This window comes from Hemitrygon akajei, chromosome 14 (genome assembly GCF_048418815.1).
Source record: "Hemitrygon akajei chromosome 14, sHemAka1.3, whole genome shotgun sequence".
Lineage (NCBI taxonomy): Eukaryota > Metazoa > Chordata > Chondrichthyes > Myliobatiformes > Dasyatidae > Hemitrygon > Hemitrygon akajei.
The window spans coordinates 100,096,815-100,120,857 of NC_133137.1; the positions used below are offsets into that span (position 1 = coordinate 100,096,815).

Consider the following 24,043-nt stretch of genomic DNA (forward strand, 5'->3'; position numbering starts at 1 on the left):
TCCAGCATCTGCAGATTTTTCTCCTGTTTGTGATTGGATCACTATTTTGCTCTCTTTTTCTGTCATTTATTTATTTTATACGGTATGTTCTTTGTGTAATTTGTAGTAATTGTCATGTGTTGGATTTGTACTGCTGCTACAAAACAACCAATTTCACTACATATGCAGTGACAATAAACCTGGTTCCAAAAGGCACTTAACATTGAGGCAGAAAGTTTCTCCTTGTTGGCAATACTTGCAGCCTTGATGATTAATGAGATACTTCCAGTAACACTGTGGTCACTTTGCAAATCATTAGAGAGCCTCAAACTCAGTTTTTGTAATAAACTTTATTCTATATTACAAATAGTAAACTTTTTAGTTGTGAACTGCAAAATAGGAATGCATCATATTTACATACACAGGTATACAATTGATATAACAAAGTACTGAAGCTAGCCTTTGTTGGGTCCATTCATCTCTTTGTTTAAGTAGTATATTTAATTACATCGTTATTAGGATAAAAACCTATGTTGTTTCGTCTTGATGAATTCTAACATTGGCTTCTAAGGGTATGTTGTTACAAATTGTCTTTAAATAGAGATGTTCACATAACAATCCATTCAGGCCAGACACACTATTCTCAAGCAAAAAGGAACTGAAAGAAATCAAGAAGGACACATTCACGATCGTGGCATTGCAGTTTGGTATCAGTCTTTGCTTCCCAGGTTCATTATTACATGCACTTTTTATATTTAAAAAAAAAGGAACAAATAATATTAAAAAGAAAACAAGTACCCAGGTCACTGCCAGGAATTGACCTATCACATCCACAATACAAGTCTGGCACAGTTCAAGGCAAAAAAAGCTCGTGTTTTAAAAAGTCTCTTTTTATATATTTTTTTGAGCTGAACAAGTTGGTGGGTGAAGAGGAGGGAGCAGATTTGAGATTCCACAATAATACAATATGTATAAATGTCCTGGGGGGAGAGGGGAAGAAATAATATTCCAATCAGCCTCTCATTGCAGTGCTGTGATATGTCCTGAGGCTTGGGTCTCCTAGCAACCCCTTCCCCACCCCCCCCATCCCAAGATCCTGGCTCCTACATATAACACGTGCAAATCATGTCTTCGCTTTAGCAGTTTTTATTTATTTCTTTCTTTAGCCATCTTCTATAAATAAAATTCACAGTTTGTCATTCTGTGTGTACTCCTGTGCAAATAAAAAGGAATGCTTGTCTGGAGCCAGCTAGTCGCTCATGTTTTTGTTTTGTGTGTCATGAGGAACCTTGCATGTTAGGTAGACGTCTGTAAATAAAATGATAATCCACAGTGGCACTTTTTTTCCATCAGCACTGGAATCCTTTGGTCTTCGCTGGCCGGGAGAATCCATGGTTTCCAAACCAAAATGTCATTTCATTTGCCAGTATCTCCAGAGTCACTGCCCCTTAAATAACTCTGTGAAAATCTAACCTGTCCGTCTGCTTGAAATGTGTTGACATCATCACATACACTTCAACGTTTTCCTTAATAAATCAAGGCTTAGGATTTAGGGTACCTTTGTTTTTGCATGAGTCTCTGTGAGCATATCTAAGTGTTTACTTTTCTGTGTGTGTGTGTTTGCGTGTGTGTGTGTGTATGTACCTTTATGTTAAATGTGTGCACATAACTCTGACCTTTCCTCTCCTGACATGATAGTCCATAAACATAGCTTTTGAATAAAAAAAAGCCCCAAGCCCGATTGGTCCATCTTCCGCCATTTTGTCATTTTCTCCTCTCTTCTCACAGACCAGATAGACTATAATTCTCATGCACAATTTCTTTTTCTTTCTAATAGATCCACAATCTCTGGCCATAAAGTCAACTGAACATTAAACAACACTATTGTCTCACTGATCAGAGATATTTTCATTAAAAAAGGCCTCAGGTTGAAGCCAAATTCGATACCAACCTATCCGAAAGGAAATCGCTTTCAGCTTCCCACAAAATATCAGGATCTTCCATCTTTCCTGGTTCCCATCACTTACTTAACGAGAGGAAAGGTTACCAAGTTCCTCTGGAGATGATGGCTGAGAAAATTATCATGGTCTTTAGTCACTTGCCAATGTTTTCTTTGTGAATGTTCGCTGCTCTATTTTACAAACCATGATGTGAGTTGTTACTTTGAACCTTTCACATTTTGAAGTATCCAGTGATGTTGTGGGTGAGAGAGAGTGAGACTGTGAAGGAGAATAAAAGATGAAAACGCAGGGATAATGGAGAGATAGATGATCAAGGTGACGTTGCTTGAACCAATCGTAACTTGCACTTGAAAGGCGACCATCTTTAGTCAGGCACAGCTTGGCTTCTTTTACCCAGCGTTCCTTGAGATTGCCACTCAGCTCTCTATCGACATGAGAGCAATTACCTGTTCGAGTTTGTAAGCTAATCTCTGCCTCCTGGACTGCTCTTCACATTCTAGAGTACTTACTATCTGTGGATGAGAACACAAATGAAAGATGGTTTTAATATAGCACTTCTGGCACTAATCAAAAAAAAATTCTTACATTGCCGGAAAATACTAGTTGAGGCTTCGGATACATTCCAAAGTCTGAGGAGAAATGTATATCTACTGCCCAATATTCAATAAATTTCAAATGATATCTGCTTTTCATATACAGGCTTTTCAAGATTCAAGATTGTTTATTGTCATTCTTCAGTACACAAGTGCAAAGTAGAACAAAATGATTGTTACTCCGGATCCAATGCAGCATAAAAAAACACAATAAATATAATGAACTAAAGGTGCAATCTGCCATCAATTAATTCTCTGATTAAGGACTTTACTGGCAAGCCTAATGTGCTTAGTCCATCCTGAACTGCTACCGTGGGGGCGGCAAGGTAGTGTAGTGGTTAGCACAACGCTTTACGGTACCAATGACCCGGTTTCAATTCCCACCACTGTCTGAAAGGAGTTTCTACATTTTCCCCAGATGCTCCGCTCTCCTCCCACAGTCCAAAGACATACCAGTTGGTAGATTAATTGGTCATTGTAAATTGTCCTGTGATTAGGTTATGGTTAAATCAGGGGATTGCGCTATATATCAAAAAATAAATGAAAATAAAAATAAATTAGAACGTTTCAGAACTGATCACATTCCAGAACTTCACACTTTCCATCAGACTGTTGTCATCAGTACAATCTTCTATGTGGTGGTGTTCTGGGGCAATGACATCAACACGGGTGATGCCAACAGGCTCAATAAACTGATCAGAAAGGCTGTCTGTTATAGGAGTCAAACTGGACACATTGGAGGCAGTGTTAGAACAAAGGGCCCTACACAAAATCCCAGCAATTCTGGACAAGGTTTCTCTCACCTTTGGCATGCCACCTTGGCTGAACAGAGGATTACTTTCAGTAATAAACTAAGACATCTGCGCTGCTCCAGAAAGCACTATATCAGGTCATTCTTACCCTTGGCCATTAGGCTCTATAATGAGTCAATCTATAGCTGGGGAAATGATGACCCCCCCCCCCCCCCCCCCGTTAGGCTGTTTGAGGTAACTTATTTTTTATTCTTTCTTACTTCTCTTCTAATATTTGTATATCTGTGTACTTGTAATGCTACTGTGACACTGTAACTTCCTTTGGGATCAGTAAAGCGTCTATCTACCTATTGTGGTGGGGCTTGAGTCACACACAAACCAAACTGGACAAGAGCAGCAGAATTCCTACTCTAAAGTACATTCATGAACGAGAAGAATTCTTGCCACAATTCATGGTTATTGTCAATGAGAATAGTTTTTTTCAAAGCAGATTTATGTGAACATCAGTTTCCTAACTGCATAGATGGGATTAACAGTTGCATCTCCTGCTCCAGGGTCCACTGAATTCTGATCCAATATCTTACCCATCACACCCCATTCAGCTGGGGTATCGGACATCAGCTGAATGCCAATACCTCAGGTATTAATAATAACTTTTATTGACATCATGTGACGTAACTGGCAATACGGACCAAGGCATACCATGAGACTAATAGCAAAGAAAATTTGACACCAGGCCAAATGTGATGTTTGGTCAGATGGCCTTTATTCATTCCTTGAGGATTATCTTAAAGAAACAGAGAGGAGGAGAGGTTAATTTCTGAACTGGGGACCCAGGCAGCTAGTGCAACTACCACTAGTTTTGGGGAAATTAGATCTGAAGATGTTTGAGAGGCTGGAATTGGAGAAGCACGGGTGCTCTGGAGGTTAAGAACATTGTACAGTACAGGAAACAGCCCTTCATCCTACAGCCCGTCACCTGTGCTGACCCTGTTGCAAATTTAAACTGCATAACTGTCTGCATAACTTTCTCCCCTATTCATGGCTTGTTCATGTCCATTGAATGTCTTTAAACATTGCTAACATATCTGCCATCACTCTCTGTATAAAAAAACCTTGCCATCTAAATCTCCTTTAAATTTTCGCCCTCGCGCCTTCTAATATTTGACAATTCCATCATGGGAAAAAGTTCTGTCTATCTTATCTATGCTTTTTCATAATTTTCTATACTTCAATCATGTCATCCCTCAGCCTCTGACACTCCAGAGGAAACTATCCGCGTCTGTCCAACCTCTCCTTACATCCAATACTCTCTAATTCAGACAACATCTTAGTAAATCTCTTCCACACCCTTTGCAAAGCTGAGAGAAACTTCCCGTACTGCACTGACCAGAACTGCATACAAAACTCCAAAATGTCGACTGTCCAAAGTTTTGTACAGCTGCAACACGACTTGACAACCTTTATACTCAGCAGCCTGACCAACAGAACCAAGTATGCTGCATGCCTTCTTCACCAGCCTATCTGCTGTGTTGCCACTTTTAGGGAACTGTGAACCTGCACTCCCAAGATCTCACTGTACATCTGATGTAGGTGATTATAAAGAATTACCTCCTCACTGTATTTGCTAACATAGGAATAGATTTCACTGAGGGCACTTATTGCATTGAACTCAGCCATGTGCATTCGGGACTGTTCCGCTAGATAGGCATTCATGTCCTGGTCACTGATGGCTGGCATTTTTCCGATGTCTGCATAGTACCTGCAACAAAAAAAATGGACAATTTAGCTACGTGGTCCATTTCTGCCACTTCATGAAGCATTACTGACAATTAAAGACAGAAAGGAGATGCATCTCCTCAGAGCAGAAAGAAAAAACTGGGACCTCTTTGCATCACCAGGCTTGAGGACAACATTACCCCACTGTTATCGGACCTTTGGACAATACAATGGGCTATTGACCTCACAATCTATAGTACTCCGCAAAAATCTTAAGCACCCTAGCTATATATATGTGCCTAAGACATTACATATGTGAGCGATGAGAAACCTGATTTTGATACACGTCTCTATTGTGGACTGAGAGTGGGAAGGGGGGCAGGGAGAGGGGGTATCATGGTTGGGAAAAGGGTGACAGGGAGAGGGGAGGGAGCAGGAAGCACCAGAGAGACATTCTGTAATGATTAATAAACCAATCGTTTGCAATCAAATTACCTTGCCCAGTGTCTCAGGGCAGGGTGTGTCTGCACCTGTGCACCCCCTGCCCCTGGCACTCCTCCTCTGCCACACCCCTTCTGTGGCGCTCCAACCTCACCATTCCCAACATTCTTTGCTCCTGCCAGATTTTACAAGCTTAGTCTTAAGCACCCTAACTACATATATATATGTGTGTGTGTGCCTCAGACACAAGCACAGTACTGTACCCTGTTATGATTTTGCACCTTATTGTCTACCTGCACTACACTTTCTCTGCGGTTGTTGCACTGCATTCTGCATTATTAATGCTTTACTTTGATCTACCTCAACGCACTGTGCAATGATCTGATCTGTATGAACAGCAGGCACTTCCATTGTATCTCAGCACGTGACAATAATCAACCAACAGCATCCAAAATTCCTCATCGTTTCTACAGTGCATTTTGGATGGGATTGATATCCAGTTGTTGGGTGGCCTCGGGCTGTTGGTTATTACCCAAACATGGGGTGACACACTGACATTGTTGTAGGGTCTCAGCCCAATCCGAGGTGTCACATCCCCGTAGGGGTTATCATCCTGGAGCTGGGTGACACATCACTGCAAGGTCTCATCCCAGTGTGGGGTCACATGTCAATGTAGAACATCACATCAGTGACAGAGGTGATGCCACATTATAGTGAAACACCACACTGTAAAACTGACACTCCAGTGTGGGATGGCACCACACGACAGGTAGTTGCGGCTTTTCCGCATCGTTGAAGTTGGTGTGATCTTTCATTGATTCTGTATTGATTATTATTCTATTATGGATTTATTGAGTATGCTCACAAGAAAGGGGTGTACATAGAGACACATATGTACTTTGATTATACATTTACTTGGAACCACCTAGTGCAGGTGACTATTCCACTATAACCAGCCAGCCCAGAGTACCAGTGTTATGTTCCATCTTCAATCTCTAAACAAAGATAAATAATGTACATTTTAGGTCACAAGTCTCTGGAAGATTTTACATTAACTTAGTGAACGACCCATTCTATCACTCCAACTGGATACTCAATAGCAACCAGGAAACTGGGTTTCCTGAGTGTTTAGAGGTGCCGGGAATTTGTTAGCCATTGCCAATAATAAGAGTGCTGCTACTAAAGGACACCGCTGGGACAGAGTCTGTCTATTCCCCTTGAATAAATTTGTCAGGTTCAATAAAGTTTAAGGTTAATTTTAAGGAATCACTTTTTCTTCTCCAACTTGTTGGATTCATATTGTAGAAAGTTCTCAATCCATTCTTCATATTAATTGTTTTCACTTCAAGCAATTGATTTAAATCAAAGAACATGAAGTGCAAAAGAAGCATCATTCATTGCCAGATAAATCCTTTCTGCTGGTCTAGAGAATAAGAAGGTACACTAGCCTTAGTTCTTGGGACAAACATATGTCCATTTAGGTAACACTTGAAGGGTTTTATACAGTTAGTACTGGGGTGTACCCTCCTTATGTCTCAGACAGCATGCTGTATTTCTCACATAACATCAGGACATAACATCTGCCGGACGATGCTGAGGATGTTCTACGAGTCTGTGGTGGCCAGTGCTATCATGCTTGCTGTTGTGTGCTGGGCCAGCAGGCTGAGGGTAGCAGACACCAACAGAATCAACAAACTCATTCGTAAGGCCAGTGACGTTGTGGGGGTGGAACTGGACTCTGACGGTGGTGTCTGAAAAGAGGATGCTGTCCAAGTTGCATGCCATCTTGGACAATGACTCCCATCCACTCCATAATATACTGTTTAGGCACAGGAGTACGTTCAGCCAGAGACTCATTCCACCGAGATGTAACACTGAGCGTCATAGGAAGTCATTCCTGCCTGTGGCCATCAAACTTTACAACTCCTCCCTCGGAGTGTCAGACACCCTGAGCCAATAGGCTTGTCCTGGACTTATTTCCATTTGGCATGATTAACTTATTATTATTTTATTATTTATGGTTTTATATTGCTATCTTTCTACACTATTCTTGGTTGGTGCGGCTGTAACGAAACCCAATTTCCCTCGGGATCAATGAAGTATGTCTGTCTGTCTGTCTGACTCAGAAGGCAGAGACAACATCTGTCACGTGTAATTACAATATTTGTTTTCCTTTCTCCATTCTCTTTTTCCAATCCCTATTCCAGCTCCCCTCTTACCACTTCTCTCCTTTTTTCACACAGGGAGTGGTGGGTGCGTGGAATGCACTGCTGGAGACAGTGGTGGAGGCGGATACAATAGGGTCTTTTAAGAGACTCTGATAGGCACATGGAGCTTTGAAAAATAGAGGGTTATGCAATAGGGAAATTCCAGGCACTTTCTAGAGTAGGTTACATAGTTGGCACAACATTGTGGGCCAAAGGGCCTGAAAGGTGCTGTAGATTTCTATGTTTCTGCTCACCTGCCACTCCCTACTTTCTCCCATGGTCCACTCTCCTCTCCTATCACAGTCCATCTTCTTCACACCTTTCCCTTTTCAATCTATCTCCTCCCAGCTTCTCACTTACCCCCCTCCTCCATCCACCTATCTTCCGCCTCACCTAACATCTTCCAGCTTGTACAGCTCTCCCCTCCCCCACCTGTTTTCTTCTCCCTTCCTTCCCAATCTGATGAAGAGTCTTGACCTGAAACATCGACTCTTTATTCCCCTCCATAAATGCTGCCTGTCCTGCTGAGTTCCTCCAGCATTTTGTATGTATGTATTACAAAGAGTAGCTTGCATGTTGTCCCAGTCCTTTACATTCATGATGATTGTTCTCCCTGTACATACAGGTTACCTGAGGGTGTGAGACAGTAGGATTCAGGTTTAAATCAGGTCAGGTACCACAACAAAATTCTAAGTGTTCTGATGGAGGTCTACGGCCTGAAATGTTAACCGGTTTCTACTTCCACAGAGGCTGCTTGACTGGTAGCGTTCTTCTCGCATTTCCCTTTTTGTCTAAGGCTCAAGATAGGATTGGACTGGTTGTTGTCATCTTGGTTTTTAACAAATATCTAGTGGATGAACTTGGACTGGGTGGGAAGGAGGAACAGGGTTTGTATTGCTTTGTCACCTGCTAAGCTCTGTTTGTATTCCATGTTGTTTGGCTGGGCATGGTGGACATACTATGTTGACGCCGGAATGTTCGGTGACACTTGAGGGCTGTCTCCAGCACATCCTTCGGCATGCTGATTGCTAACGCTATGTGTGATGAATCAATTTGAATCTGAATCTGAGACTTGTATCAGAGCACATCATTCAGGGATTGAAGCCAAGAGTAGCTACCTCCTCCATAAATCATCTGTGGGTCATTCAGTCAAAAGGCCAGGAAATAAACTCAGGTATGAGGGGAAATCCTGGACCAACATTCCCATGCTGAAACCCATCACAGACAGCCCCTAGGGTCTTTTGATGTGCAGGTCCCTGCTACAATGTAAAGGAAAGAGCCAGTCCAGTTTTGATAATCAGTAATTGATAACGATCAAGGAATCTGGCTTTAGTGGGATTGGATGAGGGGCAACAGGGAAAGCACCATCATCATTGATGGACAAAATCCTTGAGCTCCTTTCATGGCAGTACCTTCAGCACATGGACTGCAGTGGCTCAAGTATTCAGCTTGCCATCAGTGCTCGAGTTGCCAGTGATGCCTGCTTTCTGGTAATCTGGAAGAAAAGCTGCCTGTTCTTTTCCAAAAAAAAAACATGTTGTTGAATTTTTACACCCACTCAAGAAGTTTAATCAGTTGGTGTGTCAGATTGTTAGAGATAACGTCAGCAACAGCAGATGGGGATGGAAATCTGGGCTGGGTTGTGGGAATAAATTGCTTTCCATGAGGAACAGGGAGATCTTTGATTATCTGCTAGTAACAACGTGCCAATTAGTGCAGGATTGTTGGGTTAAAGCATCTCCTCCAACAGTGCAAACCCAATGACTCAATGGGACTCGAAATTGCAATTTACACCTGTCCACGACAGCAACTGTGGCTTTCTAATTAAAGAAGAACAAATTATGTCCCAACATGGGGTTTTGCACCTCTTGTGAGGCTTGAGTTCACTTCTGAAATCTCACACATTTTGTGAAAGATACTGAATGCTTCCATTGAAAGAACCACCCCTTCTAAAAGCCTTTTATTTCACAGGGTTATAAGAAGCCAAAATGTCTTGAGATTTTCTGTGCATGACTTGAACTTCAACGCTGCAGATAGGTGCACACAGAAAAGTTGCTTGCACTTGTCGAGGAGATGAAAACATCTGGAAATAATTATAAAAGACTTTGGAGATAAAAGTCACTGGGAGAGTGGTGAGAACATTGTACCATGCACACAGGGTGCAACAAAAGGGAAGCTGACTGGGTGAAAAGATCTAGATCAGGTGGACATGCTAGCATGCCAGATAAGAGTTCAAGTCCCACCAGGGTAGAATTTCAAAGAAGAAAGTGTGAATAAAGGAATGTTATAAAATCCTATTCTTTTCTCTTATCCCCTTAGAGGCCTAGGTAGGGATAGAGAATTCTATAATGTATACATATATATTATTAATATTTTATCACAACTATCCAAATCTTTCGATGACAGGCAATGTGGTGGTGTGATAGGTGGGTGTGCACCATTCTGTTTCCTGCAAGCAGCTGTGATGTTAGGAGAGTACTGCTACCATTAACCAGATGTAGAGAATATATATGTGGAGAATACAGTAATATATACAGAGCCTATAAAAAGTATTCATCCCCCCTTGGAAGTTTTCATGTTTTATTGTTTTACAACATTGAATCACAGTAGATTTAATTTGGCTTTTTTTTGACACATTCAACAGAAAAAGACTTTTGTGTCAATGTGAAAACAGATCTCTACTAAGTGATCTAAATTAGTTACAAATATAAAACACAAAATAATTGATTGGATAGGTATTCACTCCTTCAAGTAGATGCACCTTTGGCAGCTACTGCAGCCTTATGTCTGTGTGGATAGGTCTCTAACAGCTTTGCACATCTGGACTCTGTAATTTTTCCCCATTCTTCTTTAATAAAGTGCTCAAAGCTCTGTCAGATAGCTTGATCATGAGAGAACAGCCCTTTTCAAGTTCAGCCACAAATTCTCAATTGAATTGAGGTCTAGACTTGGCCACTGCAGGACATTAACTGTTGTCTTTAAACCATTCCTGTGTAGCTTTGGCTTTACGCTTGGGGTCATAGTCTCGTTGGAAAACAAATCTCCCAAGTCGCAGTGCTCTTACAGACTGCATCAGGTTTTCCTCCAGGATTTCCCTGTATTTTGCTGCATTCATTTTTCCCTCTACCTTCACAAGCCTTCCAGAGCCTGCTGCAGTGAAGCATCCCCACAGTGTGATGCAGCCACCACCATGCTTCAAGGTAGGGATGGTGTGTTTTTGATGATGTGTGGCGCTTGGCTTTTGCCAAATGTAGTGTTTAGTCTGATGGCCAAAAAGCTCAATTTTGGTTTCATCAGACCATAGAATTTTCTTCCAGCTGACTTCAGAATTTCCCACATGCCTTCTGGCAAACTCTAGCTGAGATTTCATGTGAGATTTTCTCAACAGTTGCTTTCTCTTTGCCACTCTCCCATAAAGCTGCGACTGGTGAAGCATCCGGGCAACAGTTGTTGTATGTGCAGTCTCTCCCATCTTAGACACTGAAGCTTGTAACTCCTCCAGAATTGTCATAGGTCTCTCAGTGGCCTCCCTCACTAGTCCCCTTCTTACACGGTCACTCAGTTTTTGAGGATGGCCTGCTCTAGACAGATTTACAGCTGTGCTATACTCTTTCCATTTCATGATGATTGACTTAACTGTACTCCAAGGGATATTCAATGACTTGAGAATTTTCTTGTATCCATCTCCTGACTTGTGCTTCTCAATAACCTTTTTGTGGAGTTGCTTGGAGTGTTCTTTTGTCTTCATGGTGTAGTTTTTGCCAGGATACTGACTCACCAGTAGTTGGACCTTCCGGATAGCATCTTTACTACAGTCAATTGAAACGCCTTGATTGCACACAGGTCTCCGAAAACATATCTCCATTTAACTAATTATGTGACTTCTAAAACCAATTGATTGCACCAGTGATGATTTGGTGTGTCATAATCAGGGGGGGGGGGTGAATACTCATGCAATCAATTATTTTCTGTTCTATGTTTGTAATTAATTTAGATCACTTAGTAGAGATCTGTTTTCACTTTGACACTTAAGAGTCTTTTTCTGTTGGTCAATGCCAAAAAAGCCCCACACACACACACACACACACACACACACACACACACACACACACACACACACACACACACACACACACACACACACACACACACACACACACACACACACACACACACACACACACACACACACACACACACACACACACACACACACACACACACACACACACACACACACACACTAGAATTCTCTAATGGTCCAAAGGCTCACTCTCCTTCTCCAGATAGCCACGAAACAAAGCAAACCATGTAAGTCAGATTCAAAGAGAAACCTACCCACCCCACAAAAAACAGAATAAGAACATAATTATCAACCCCCCAAACCCCTCTCCCCCTCACAAAATGCAACAAGAACATTGGACCCCAAAACCCCCTTCCCCTGCATAAAATGCAACAAGAACATCGACCCCCAAATCCCCCTCCCTCACCCTGTGGCTAACTAGGGATGAAAAACAAGTGCCAGCAATGCCCACATAAATGAGTTGACAAATAGCATATAGATTTAGAGGGAAAGAGACTTGAGCAGAGTATTAATATAACATGGACCCTAGAAGCCAAATGGTCCTTCATACAATTTATTTATTTATTTTATGAAATATGGTGCGGAGTAGATCCTTCCAGCCCTTTGAACCACACCGCCTAGCAATCTTCTGATTTATTCCCAGCCCAATGACCAATTAACCTACCAACTAGTACGTCTCTGGACTGTGGGAGGAAACCAGAGCATCTGGAGGGAACCCAAGCAGTCATGGAGAGAACATCCTTACAGACAGTGGCAGGAGTTGAACCCAGGTCACCTGCACTGTGAAGTGTTGTGCTAACACTACTGTGCTGTTGGGATGCCACAGCAGCAGAGCGGTAAGCACGATGCTACTTCAGCTTGGGGTGACCGAGTTCGGAATTCAATTCTGGCATCATCTGTAAGAAAGTTTGTACATCCTTCCCGTGTGCACACGGGTTTCCTCCAAGTGCTCCGGATTTCCACCCGCAATCCAAAGGGTTAGTGGGTCATTGTAAATTGTTGTGATCCGGCTGGGGATAAGTTGGTGGGTTGCTGGCAGAGCAACTCAGGGGCCAGAAGGACATGCTCCTCACCATATCTCTGAATAAGATACACAACTCAATAAAATATGCTGTAAAAACGAACAGACTTTGATGTCATATTGAACATTCCATATTGTGCATATTGAATATTTCCTATTATACAGTGAATAATTTCAGTTTATTTTTGTTTCTAGACAGAAAAATAGAAATATGCATAATAATATACTGCTTGTTGGGTGTCTGAAATACATTAAATATGAAATAATGAAGAAAATATTCCCAAGAGGCAGTTACTCCCCTGACAATCTCATTATTTCTTTATAACAACATTCCAGTACCAATATTGTCAGCAGGAGAGGCAGAAATGTCAGATCAGAGAAAAGCCATCTGCTCACCTCCATCTTCCTTCCGACACTCTGGGTGTCCTGACAAACTGGCAGGCTCTTGTTGAAGACCCAGACATCAGACACCTGGTACTGGCATGCCAGCACATATTATTTTGATTGAATGTTGCCTCCTGCCTGGTGCCTTTTTCTGCCCTCCGCATTGTCCATCTATTGCTCTCTCCCCACATTTCACTAGCAGTCCAGTGAGGCTGCCAATCCACCAGGGTTAACTGGAGCCTTCTGACGTTAAAAACTACACACTGCTTCCTCGTAGTAGTTAGCACGCACTATTACAGCTTGGATCTTGGAGTTCAAATCCAACATTCCCTGTAAGAAGATTGTACGCTCCTCTCGATGCTCCAGTTTTCTCCCACATTCAAAGTTCAAAGTTCAACATATCAAAGTAAATTTTATTATTAGGGTACATATATGTCACCACATATAACCCTGAGATTCTTTTTCTACAGGCATATGCAGCAAACCTATAGAATAGTAACTGTAAAAGGATCGATGAAAGATCGCGTAGAGCATAAAAGACAAAAAAATGTGCAAATGTAAATATAAGTAAACAGCAATAAATAACGTGAGCATGAAATAATAAGATAAAGAGTCCTTAAAATGAGATTCTTAAACTTATTGCGGGAACATCTCAATAGATGAGACTATACAGCCTGGTGGTTGAGGGGTAGTAACTGTTCTTGAACCTGGTGGTACGAGTCTGAGGGTCTTGTACCATCCACCTGATGGCAGCAGTGAGAAGAGAGCCAGAGACGTATGGGTTAGTGGGTTAATTGTTTATTGTAAATTGTCCTGTGATTAGGCAGGGGTTAAAGAAGTGGGATGCTCATTAAGCCAGAAGGGCCTGCTCCACACTGTATCTCTAAATGAATAAATAAGAAAATAATCCCAGGCAATATTGATAGTGAGACAGGATAAAGATAATTCTCTGCACTTTTCCTTGAAGAAATTAGAAAAAAAAGTATTGGCTAAGGGCATACAGTGCCAGTTTGACTGAATATTTCACCAGGGTGTAAAAGATTTTTCTCATTATGAATGGGCATGGGTTACAGAAAGCTAAGAGAATGATATATAGCAGCATCGTTCGCGCAACATGCTTATAATCTGGTAGTCATAAGGAATGCACTGAGCCGCTGCAGAAGCTCATTAGACCATAAGACCTAGGAGCAGTATCAGGCCATTCAGCCCAATGAATCTGCTCCGCCATTCCATTGCGGCTGATGTATGATCCATCTCAACCCCATTCTCCTGCCTTCTCCCCATAACTTTTGACAAACTGACTAATTAAGAACCTGTCAACCTCCGCTTTAAACTAGGCCTCCACAGCTGTCTGTGCGAATGAACTCCACAGATTCACCACACTTTAGCTAAAGAAATTCCTCTTCATCTCTGTTCTATAGAGGGACATCCCTCTATTCTGAGCTGCGCCCTCTGTTCCTAGACTCCCCACTATAGGAAAGGTCCTCTCCAGATTCACTCAATCTAGACCTTTCAAAATACGGAAGTTCATTACTGACCTTTCCACCCAACTCTTGTAGTTGGGGATGTCCTTGGCGTAGAGCAGCTTGTTGGATGGGGAGTCCTTGCCCAGTCTGTGCTCCGAAGTCGAACACGAGTCCATGAATGTCTGAGCGACGACCGAGAGGCAGGCGTCCGTAATGCTGCTCTTGTGGATGTCAAAGACAAACTGGGGGTTCTTGATCACGTTCACCCAAAACCTCAAGGGTAGGCTAGTAAGGAATAAAGAAGAGACATGGTGAGGGACAGCAGATCCCGAAATCAACTTGGTATTCACTCCAGTGACTCTCCAGAGAAAGATTCATGCCCCTGACACCTCACAAACAGAATTCAGAATCAGAATCAGAGTCAGGTGTAATATCACTGGTATATGTCACAGAATTTGTTGTTATATGGCAGCAGTACATTGCAATACATAATAATAAAACCTGTAATTATGGTAAATATATACACAGTGTGTGTATGTAAATATATAAATATATGTATGTGTGTATATATACATATATATACACACACACATATTTAAAGTTAAATTAAATAAGTAGTGCAAAAAGAAGAAAATATATAGTGAGGTAGTGTTCATGGGTTCAATGTCCATTCAGATACCTAATGGCAGAGTAGAAGAATCCGTTCTTGAATTGTCGAATGTGTGCCTTCAGGTTCCTGAAACTTTGTCTAGTACATTTGTTGGTTTTTTTTCGTTTATTTGTTATGCCAGAAAAACTAGACCAGATAAAGAATAAACTTTATCTGGTCGAGTCATGAACTTTACAAATGGCATTGGAAGGTGACCAGTGTGTGGGATGACTAATGGCAAGAGGGGATTGGCAACGGAGGATAACAAGTCATGCAAAGAGATCTCCAGGAATATATCAAGCCAGGGATGCTAACTCTACAAGGTGCTGCCAAATCCTCTCAGCCTGCTCCAGAATCTCTTGGAGTTTAATAAAAATTTCTAGGATGCTGCAGCAGGCAAAGAAGGGGAAGAAATGCGAATTAACAAGAAGTTAGTTTAAAAGAATCTTAAAACACTTTGATTCAATCATTATAGAGTGCAATATGATGCAGACAAGACAAATCCAGCTGGAAGCCTTTCTGCTTGCTGCCTGATGTGGTCAGGCAGTTCTGTTAATTAACTAAAGGAGAGAATGTGGAGACAGAGTGGTGGAAGAAGGAAGTGGTTATGGAACCTCCTGGAATGTGCTCCATCAGAAATGGCAGCCCTTATTCTGATTTGCAGAAGTCACAATGTAGACCAGGATGAACAGATTCCTCAGCAGGTCAGGCAGAACCTATGGAAAGGAACAGACATTTTAGGCCAAGACCTTCATCAGGACAGATGAAGGATCTCGGCCCAAAACGGCAACTCTTTTGATTGAGGGTTGACTGAGCAAACATGTGGACATCACCGAGTTAGACCAGCATGAAGAGTTTGAAAGGAGACAGCTTTCGGGGTAAATTTTTTACGCAGAGAGTGGTGAGTGCATGGAATGGGCTGCCGCCAACGGTGGTGGAGGCGGATATGATAGGGTCTTTTAAGAGACTCCTGGATAGGTACATGGAGCTTAGAAATTAGAGGGCTATGGGTAACCCTAGGTAATTTCTAAAGTAAGTACATGTTCGGCACTGTGGGCTGAAGGGCCTGTACTGTGCGTTTGGTTTTCTATGTTTCTTTATTCCTTTACATAGCTGCTGCCTGGCCTGCTGAGTTCCTCAGCATTTTGTGTGTGTTGCTCTGGATTTCCAGCATCTGCAGGATCCCTTGTGCTTATCAAATGGTTCCTTGACCATTTGGCCTCATCCTTCAGAATAGCAAGCCACTGCTTTCCCATCAGATTGTGAACCTATCCCTGTTCTTCGTAACCAGCTCAAACCGACAAGGCTGACATCAGCTGTGTTCAATATTTTCACCTGGCTCTTTGTTTTCAGAAGTTAACATTTCCAGATTTGAAGTCAATTAGCATGATCTTTATACAGACTCTACAGCTAATCTGGACCTGATTGCACCATAGCTGTGTAATAACAGCAGGTACACTGGAACAAATGAAATGATTGCCGCATGGTCAGATCAAATTAGTTCAGAGATGAATCTCGGCTCCAATCCTGGCCCCCTCTCTTTTTCCTCTGCCCTTTACTTTCTCACGTCACTCCTTGCCAAGTGTCTACTGTACTCCAGCCTGCTCTTTCCCCCTATCCTTTCCTGGATCCATTCTGTGTTACAGACATAGAATCATGCATCATGGTAACAGTTTCAGCCCACTGGGTCTGCTCAGTATTAACCCTATTTACCACAACTTGGTAAGAAGCTGTTAATGCTTTGATGACTCAACAAGCTGTAAGACCAGCAAGCTGATTGTGGACTTCAGAAAGATGAGGGAACACAAACCAATCCTCATAGAGGGATCAGAAGTGGAGAGAGTGAGCAATTTCAAGTTCCTGGGTGTCAAGATCTCTGAGGATTTAACCTGATCCCAGCATATCAATGCAGTTATAAAGAAGGCAAGATAGTGCCTATAGTTCATCAGCAGTTTTTGGTTTGTCACCTAAAACACTCAAAAACCTCTACAGATGTACCATGGAGCATTCTGACTAGCTGCAAAACCACCTGGTATGTGGGGTGCGGTTTTGGGAGGGGGGCTACGACACAGGATTAAATAAGCTGCATAGAGTTGTAAAATTAGTAGCTCCATCATAGGTACCAGCTTCCATTGTATTCAAGACATCTTCAAGAAGTGATTCCATCATCAAGGATCCCACCACCCAGGACATGCCTTCTCCTGACGAAGGGTCTCAGCCCAAAACGTCAACAGTGCTTCTCCCTATAGATGCTGCCTGGCCTGCTGTGTTCCACCAGCATTTTGTGTGTGTTGTTGTTTGAATTTCCAGCATCTGCAGATTTCCTCGTGTTTGCTCACATGCCTTCTTCTTATTGTTACCATCAGGAAGGAGGTACAGAAGCCTGAAGGCACACACTCAGGGATTCAGGAACAGCTTCTTCCCCTCTGCCATCCGATTTCTGAATGGGCATTGAACTCTACCTTTTTCTAAAATTTCTGTTTTTGCACTTATTGTCTTAATTTAACAAATTAATATACACATATATACTACTGTAATTCAGTTTCTTTTATATCTACCATGTATTGCATTGTATAGTCGCCACAAAGTTTTCAAATTTCACGTCATGTGCCAGTCCTATTAAACCTGACTCTGATTCTGATTTATGTGCTTGTCTGGATACATCTTAAATGTTGTGGGAGTACCGGCTCTCTGTTCCATATTCTCATCGCACCCTCGGTAAAAATGTTCCTTCTCAGATCTCTTCTAAACCTCTTACTCCACATTTAAACCCAGGCCCTCTCATTTCAGACACTCCTACTATGGGGATAAGTTTGTTCCTATCTCACTCCAAGCCCCTCTTGGATTAGGGTGTAGAATAAAAATGATAAGCAAGCATAGAAGAGTTAAATTATGTAGTTTAACTTTCCCATCGTTGCTTATAACTTTTATATTATCACTTGCATGTGTGTAAGTGACTCTTCAGTAACTATAGTATATCTGATTCTATACTTCTCTAGAAGTTTCTCTGCAGCCTGTGTCAAACCATTAAACCTGTTACATAGGTTACTTCTTATCAATGGAATGCGCCTTTTCTCTCTGCTCTGACTTGTGTATGTGTATGGGTAGGTGGGTGGGAGGGAGGAATGGGGCTTTTTTGCCGTTTTGTTCCTTGGTGTGTGCTGTTTTGTTGTGTTCTGTGTCCTTTTGCCTGAGCATTGTGGACACGCTATGTTGGCGCTGGAATGCTGGTGACTCGTGCGGGCTGCGCCCAGCACATTCATAGGTTGGGGTGGTTGTTAATGCATACGGCTCATTTCATTGTATGTTTACATGCACTTATGATAACTATAATGAATCTGAATCTGTTGTTGTAACATCTAATAAAGAAGGTGTGTCCACCAAGTTGTATGCCTCATTCTTGACTTCTGAAGAACTTCTGGATCACAATCTACAGATCCAACACCTTTTTTAAAACTGTGTACCTTATTCAGGTTTGCTCCTTGACTTCAAGCAAAATAAACCCTGACAAGCCATAACTCTTCGACAATATCAGAATTCGGGCTAACAAGTCTACGGCAGTTGCTTGCAATGACTAAAGGGAATTTAGGACAATATTTATAATCTTCGTAGTGGTAGGAACATCACATAGTGGCAGCTGAGGTCAACAGCACTGATGTGCTGAAGAGAAAAGGGGAATCCACAAGGCAGAAAGAATAATTGGATTTGTTGTTGGTCAGATGAGGAAGAATGGGAGGGGGAATGAATAAATACCAGCATTCAAGAGCTGTTCTCTTTTACTTAACTTCCTCTTAAATGCTTTATATCGACATTGATGACCAAGCACTAAACACCTTGCTGAGATGGAAATCGATCATTTTCGGAAGGAGAACATTCTTTACTTAGTATCAATATTAGTCTAGATCTTGTATCACAATTCCGGCAGCATTCCAAGTACTAGAACACAGACCATACAACTTAGAACAGAGGACAGCACAGGCCCTTTGGCACACAACCAATCCATGGTTAATCTAACTCTTCCCTTCTACATGGTCTATAGCCCTCCCTTTTTCCAACATCTACATGCCTAACAGTCTCTTGAATGTCCTAAAGTATCAGTCTCTACTATCATCCCTGGTGGTAGGGGCTGATGCATTAAGACATGGGAGATTTTATAAAGATTATCAAACTCGCCCCATCCACCCGTTGCCATGGTAGCTGTGGATTGCTTTTTGTGACTGCTCAAGCCCTCTCAGTTCAGTGATGAATGAAGCAACATCCACACAATTAAGAACATTATGCCTTGTGGAAAGTAAGCATCTGCTTTATTTTTATTACTTTTAAATGAGTACTTAATCTTCCTGCAGCTTAATCAATGAGGGGTGTGAAGCATTAAGGAAAACGTGACACCGAGGCATATTTTGGAATGAGCTCTGTCGTTGCCATTAAACAATGTGAGAGCGGTTTGAAAATTAAAAATGAACTGCATTCCCTGCATTAGAAGTGAGGGGAGGAGATGTACAAATCTTGCAATCCTCACTCACATCATATAAACACAAGAAAGAGTTTCTGCAGATCTGGAAATCCAGAGAAACACACACAAAATGCTGGAAGAACTCAGCAGGTTGAGCAGCAACTATGGAAAGCAATAAAGAGTCGATGTTTCAGGCCAAGACACTTCATTAGAACTGGAAAGGAAGGGGGAAGAAGTCAGAATAAGAAGGTGGAGGGAAGGGAAAGAGGACGAGCTAGAAGGTGAAACCAAGTGAGGGGGAAGGTAGGTTAGTGGGACAGTGGAGGGGATGAAGTGGGAAGCTGGGAAGTGATAGGTAGAAAAAGTAAAGGGCTTTACATCCTCAATTGGCTTGTTCTAGGTAAACTACACAGAGTATGCAGCACAGGAATAAGCTTTACTGGGACTGTTAGTCAATGCTTCTCAATTCCAGACTCTCTAACAGAACGACCATATTTGTACCAGTGCATGCATCAGCCTTTGCTTCTGATATTCCATTGGGAAGCATTCTGGGGCACTTAGATGCAGTTTGACCTTCATTTGAACAGTAACATTATGAATATCATTATGCAACCAAGTCACAAGTGGCACCTAAGTCTTAGTGACTGCAGCAGTGGAGAATCCTAAACACAGGGGGTTCTGTAGATGCTGGATATCCTGAGCAAGACACACAAAATGCTGGAGGAACTCAGCAGGTCAGGAATAAACAGTCAATGTTTCTGGACAAGACCCTTCATCAGGGTCTCAGCCAGAAACTTTCAATGTTGATTCCACTCCATAGCCTTCACTCCAGCAGGCTTTGCTCCTCTTAGAGTGAGAAGTTTAGAACAATAGCTAGTTTAGACAGAGGTGTTTCTGTGCTGTATCTCTCCTTGAGCCTTTGGCCTGGCAACGCCTGCCCTTGGTCACCCGGCACCTGGCTCCCAACTGCCCCCGATCACTCACCAGTTGCTTTTCCAGGTGTGGCGGACGTGTGGGTCATGGATCTGGTGCTTGTCCGCCTGCTCGTCCAGGAAGTCGAACATGTATTTGATGGCAAGCGGCAGTGCACTCCCTCGATGTGCCGTGCTGAAGATTGTCTCGAAGAGGTCATCCACAAACTTCTGCAGCGTACCCTAGGGAGGAGAGACAGAAACTCACTGAAATAATGCAGAACCAGTGAGACTCTAAACTACTAGGCAGGACACAAACAAACACTGGATTAGTTTGCCTGTCACTAAGACTGGGCACTGAGGCACTGTGTCCAATTCTTTTGATACGTCTTTTAATTTCATTCTTTTTCTTTTAATTTCATTCAATTCTTATCTTCTTTCAGCTTTTCCTGCTGTTTCTCTGCTGAGAACATGTATTAAGTAAGCCTAGAATCAGAGTCATAAAGTAACAGAGCATGGAACAAGCCCTTCAGTCCAAATTCCATGCTAACCACAGCATCCTCCCAGCTAATCCCAAGTCTTCAATTCAACCTGCACAATAAAAATTCATGAAGAATGTTTCAACTCTGAAGATCAAGGCTTCTGCCGTAACCCATTCACTTCAAGGATCGATGTGCTGTACGTTCGGAGATCTCTTCTGCACACTACTGTTGTAACACATGGTAACTGAATTATTGTCAGCTTGAACCAATTTGGCCATTCTCCTCTGACTTCTCTCATAAACAAGGCGTTTACACCCACAGAACTGTTGCTCACTGGATGGTACTTTTTCTTTTTTGCACCATTCTCTGTAAACGCTAGAGACTGTTGTGTGTGAAAAGCCCCGGCGATCAGCAGTTTTTGATATACTCAAATCACCTTGACTGGCAACAAAAATCATTCCTCGGTCAAAGTCACTTAGAATCAGAATCAGAATCACGTTTAATACCACCGGCATATGCTGTGGAATTTGTTGATGCATGCAGTTGAGAAATAAAAGTGAATTACTGTAAGTATATATATGTACATATTAAGTAGTTAAATCAAGTAAGTTCTGCAAAAACAGAAATAAAAAGAGTAGTCAGGTAGTGTTCATGGGTTCAATGTCCATTCAGAAATCAGATGGCAGAGGGGAGAAGCTGTTCCTGAATTGTTGAGTGTGTGTCTTCAGGCTTCTGTATCTTCTCCCTGATGGCAGCAATGAGATGGGCTCATGTCCTGGGCGATGGGGGTCCTTAATGATGATGCCACCTTTCTGAGGTATCAGACCTTGAAGATGTCCTGGATGCAACGGAGGCTAGTACCCATGATGGAGCTGACTGAGTTCACAACTTTTTGCAGCTTACTTTGATCCTGTGCAATGTCCACCCCACATGCCAGACAGTTAGAATGCTTCCTAAGTCTATCTGTAGAAATTAGTGAGTATCTGGTGACAATCCAAAACTCCTCAAACACCTAAAATTACATTTCTTCTCCACTCTGATGTTTGATCTGAACAACAACTGACCCTCTTGACCGTGTCTGCATATTTTCATGCACTGAGTTACTGCCACATGATTGGCTGATTAGATATTTGCATTAATGAGTAGGTGTACAGGTGTACCTAATAAAGTGGCCACTAAGTGTGTATTTTCCATTTTGCACATGCTAAAAATAAGAAGAGGAATTCTTGACACTGACACTGGAAGCATGAAAAGCCATGGTCTACCAAGTCTGTTAAGTGGAGGGCACAAGATTTTTGTACACAAAACTGACTTACTGAATTGATTCTATATGAGAAAGAATAACTGCCTATCTATGTAGGCCTCATGAAGCAATCCCAGTGGTTAACGATGTGTGAGTTCACTACAGGGTTAATGCTGCATCTCGGAGCACTGATAAAGATGAATAGGCTGGTCGCTCAACAGCAGCACGTTTTCATTCTGCTCAGACACCGTGGAAGATTCATGTTAGCTGACAATCATAATATTTCTAGCATGTCTACCAGGCCATTGACAGCTTATCCCGGCGTACAACGGGAGAGAAATTGGGAGGGGTGCGGGAGGTGGTGCAGAGGAAGGACAGAAGTGGAAGAGACACTTTATGCACCTGGCAGCTGCTAAAGATGGCAACAACATTAATGCAATTCTGACAGGCTTCATTTGTCTGATAGGCCCCAAGCATTGCTCTGACTCAGAGGCATTTTGGAAGAAAAATGTTATGCCAGTTACGAAAATGAGGTGACGCTTGCTTACAAATTTCAGGACATTAAACATGTCAGGTGGAATCAATTTTGTGTAAAAAATTGCTACTTGTAACCGACACTGATGGCCCCGTTGGATAAGTTACCTACATAAACAACAAGTCATTCTTATTTATTGAAGCCAAATGCCAAACAAGGTAAATTATACACTTGTCAGACAAAGATCTAGCATAAAGATTTCTGTACTTAAGTTGGAAATGTTAGGAAGGGTTCATTTTATTGCTGAATTCTCTCTCAGTTTTCCTTCAATAAACTACATCTGAGGAGAAGGTCTGAGTTTTCCCCTGAGATCCACCATACTGAGAGGCTTCGTCTCTAGCTTGCTCACTGATGCTATAAAGTGGCTCAGCTGATTTCCACAAGGACTGGCCTGGGAACCTTTCTCAGGATGACTGAATCTGGATTGAAAGAACAATTAGCAGCATGCAGAGTAAGCTTTCCTGGCAGCTAGAAGGGTAACAAAGTTTGCAACAACTTAGTCAGTAGCAAGAGGTGAAAGTCTAGTGGGCAGAAGGACGTATTTGGTGCTGCATTCTAACATGAGATTTGTAAGATTAGTTTTATTTGCACATGTACATCAAAACATACAGTGAAAAGCGTCTCTTGCGTCAAATCCAATCAGCGAGGATTGTGCAGGGACAGCTTGCAAGTATCACCAAGTTTCAGGTGTCAACTAGGCATGCCCACAACTTACCAACCCTAACGCTACACATATGTCTTCGTAATGTAGGAGGAAACTGAAGCACCTTGAGGAAATTCACGCATTCATAGGGAGAAAATACAAACTCCTTAGCGGAGATGATCGCTGGCGCTATAAAGTGTTCCCACTAACTGCTATGCTGGCTGACTCATTTTTAATTAGCTGTCACACCTTCCCTTGAAGCACTGATCTCCCCCTTTGAGGTGCAATTATTTCCTCTTTGCAGTGTTACTGTTATCTTTGTAATCCCCAGTCCCCAGCCCATTTATTGAACTCCAATGTGGGGACAGTAAAATTACTTAACAACTTATTCTGGTGTTTATAACATTGTGGACATTTTTGATTCCCCTGAGGGTGATATTATTTGTCCAGTAGGTGTGGAAAATACCAACTAGGTTGCACTGATCACTCATCTCTACCAACTGAAACAACTACAGTGGAT

The 24,043-nt window shown here is 42.1% G+C and overlaps 1 protein-coding gene across 10 annotated transcripts in view; it reads right to left on the reverse strand.

Annotated features, from left to right (window-relative positions):
- Positions 1 to 323: 323 nt before the first annotated feature.
- Positions 324 to 24,043, reverse strand: part of plxna4 (plexin A4) — a 712,781-nt gene continuing 689,061 nt past the window's right edge. For all 10 annotated transcript variants that reach the window (XM_073066781.1, XM_073066783.1, XM_073066775.1 and 7 more), the window contains exons 29-32: positions 20,694 to 20,863; positions 14,680 to 14,892; positions 4,897 to 5,047; positions 324 to 2,452 (exon numbers count right to left, since the gene is read on the reverse strand). In XM_073066781.1, coding sequence (XP_072922882.1) covers positions 2,357 to 2,452; positions 4,897 to 5,047; positions 14,680 to 14,892; positions 20,694 to 20,863 — 630 coding nt within the window. In that variant the 3' untranslated portion in view covers positions 324 to 2,356. The remainder of the gene's footprint in view (positions 2,453 to 4,896; positions 5,048 to 14,679; positions 14,893 to 20,693; positions 20,864 to 24,043) is intronic.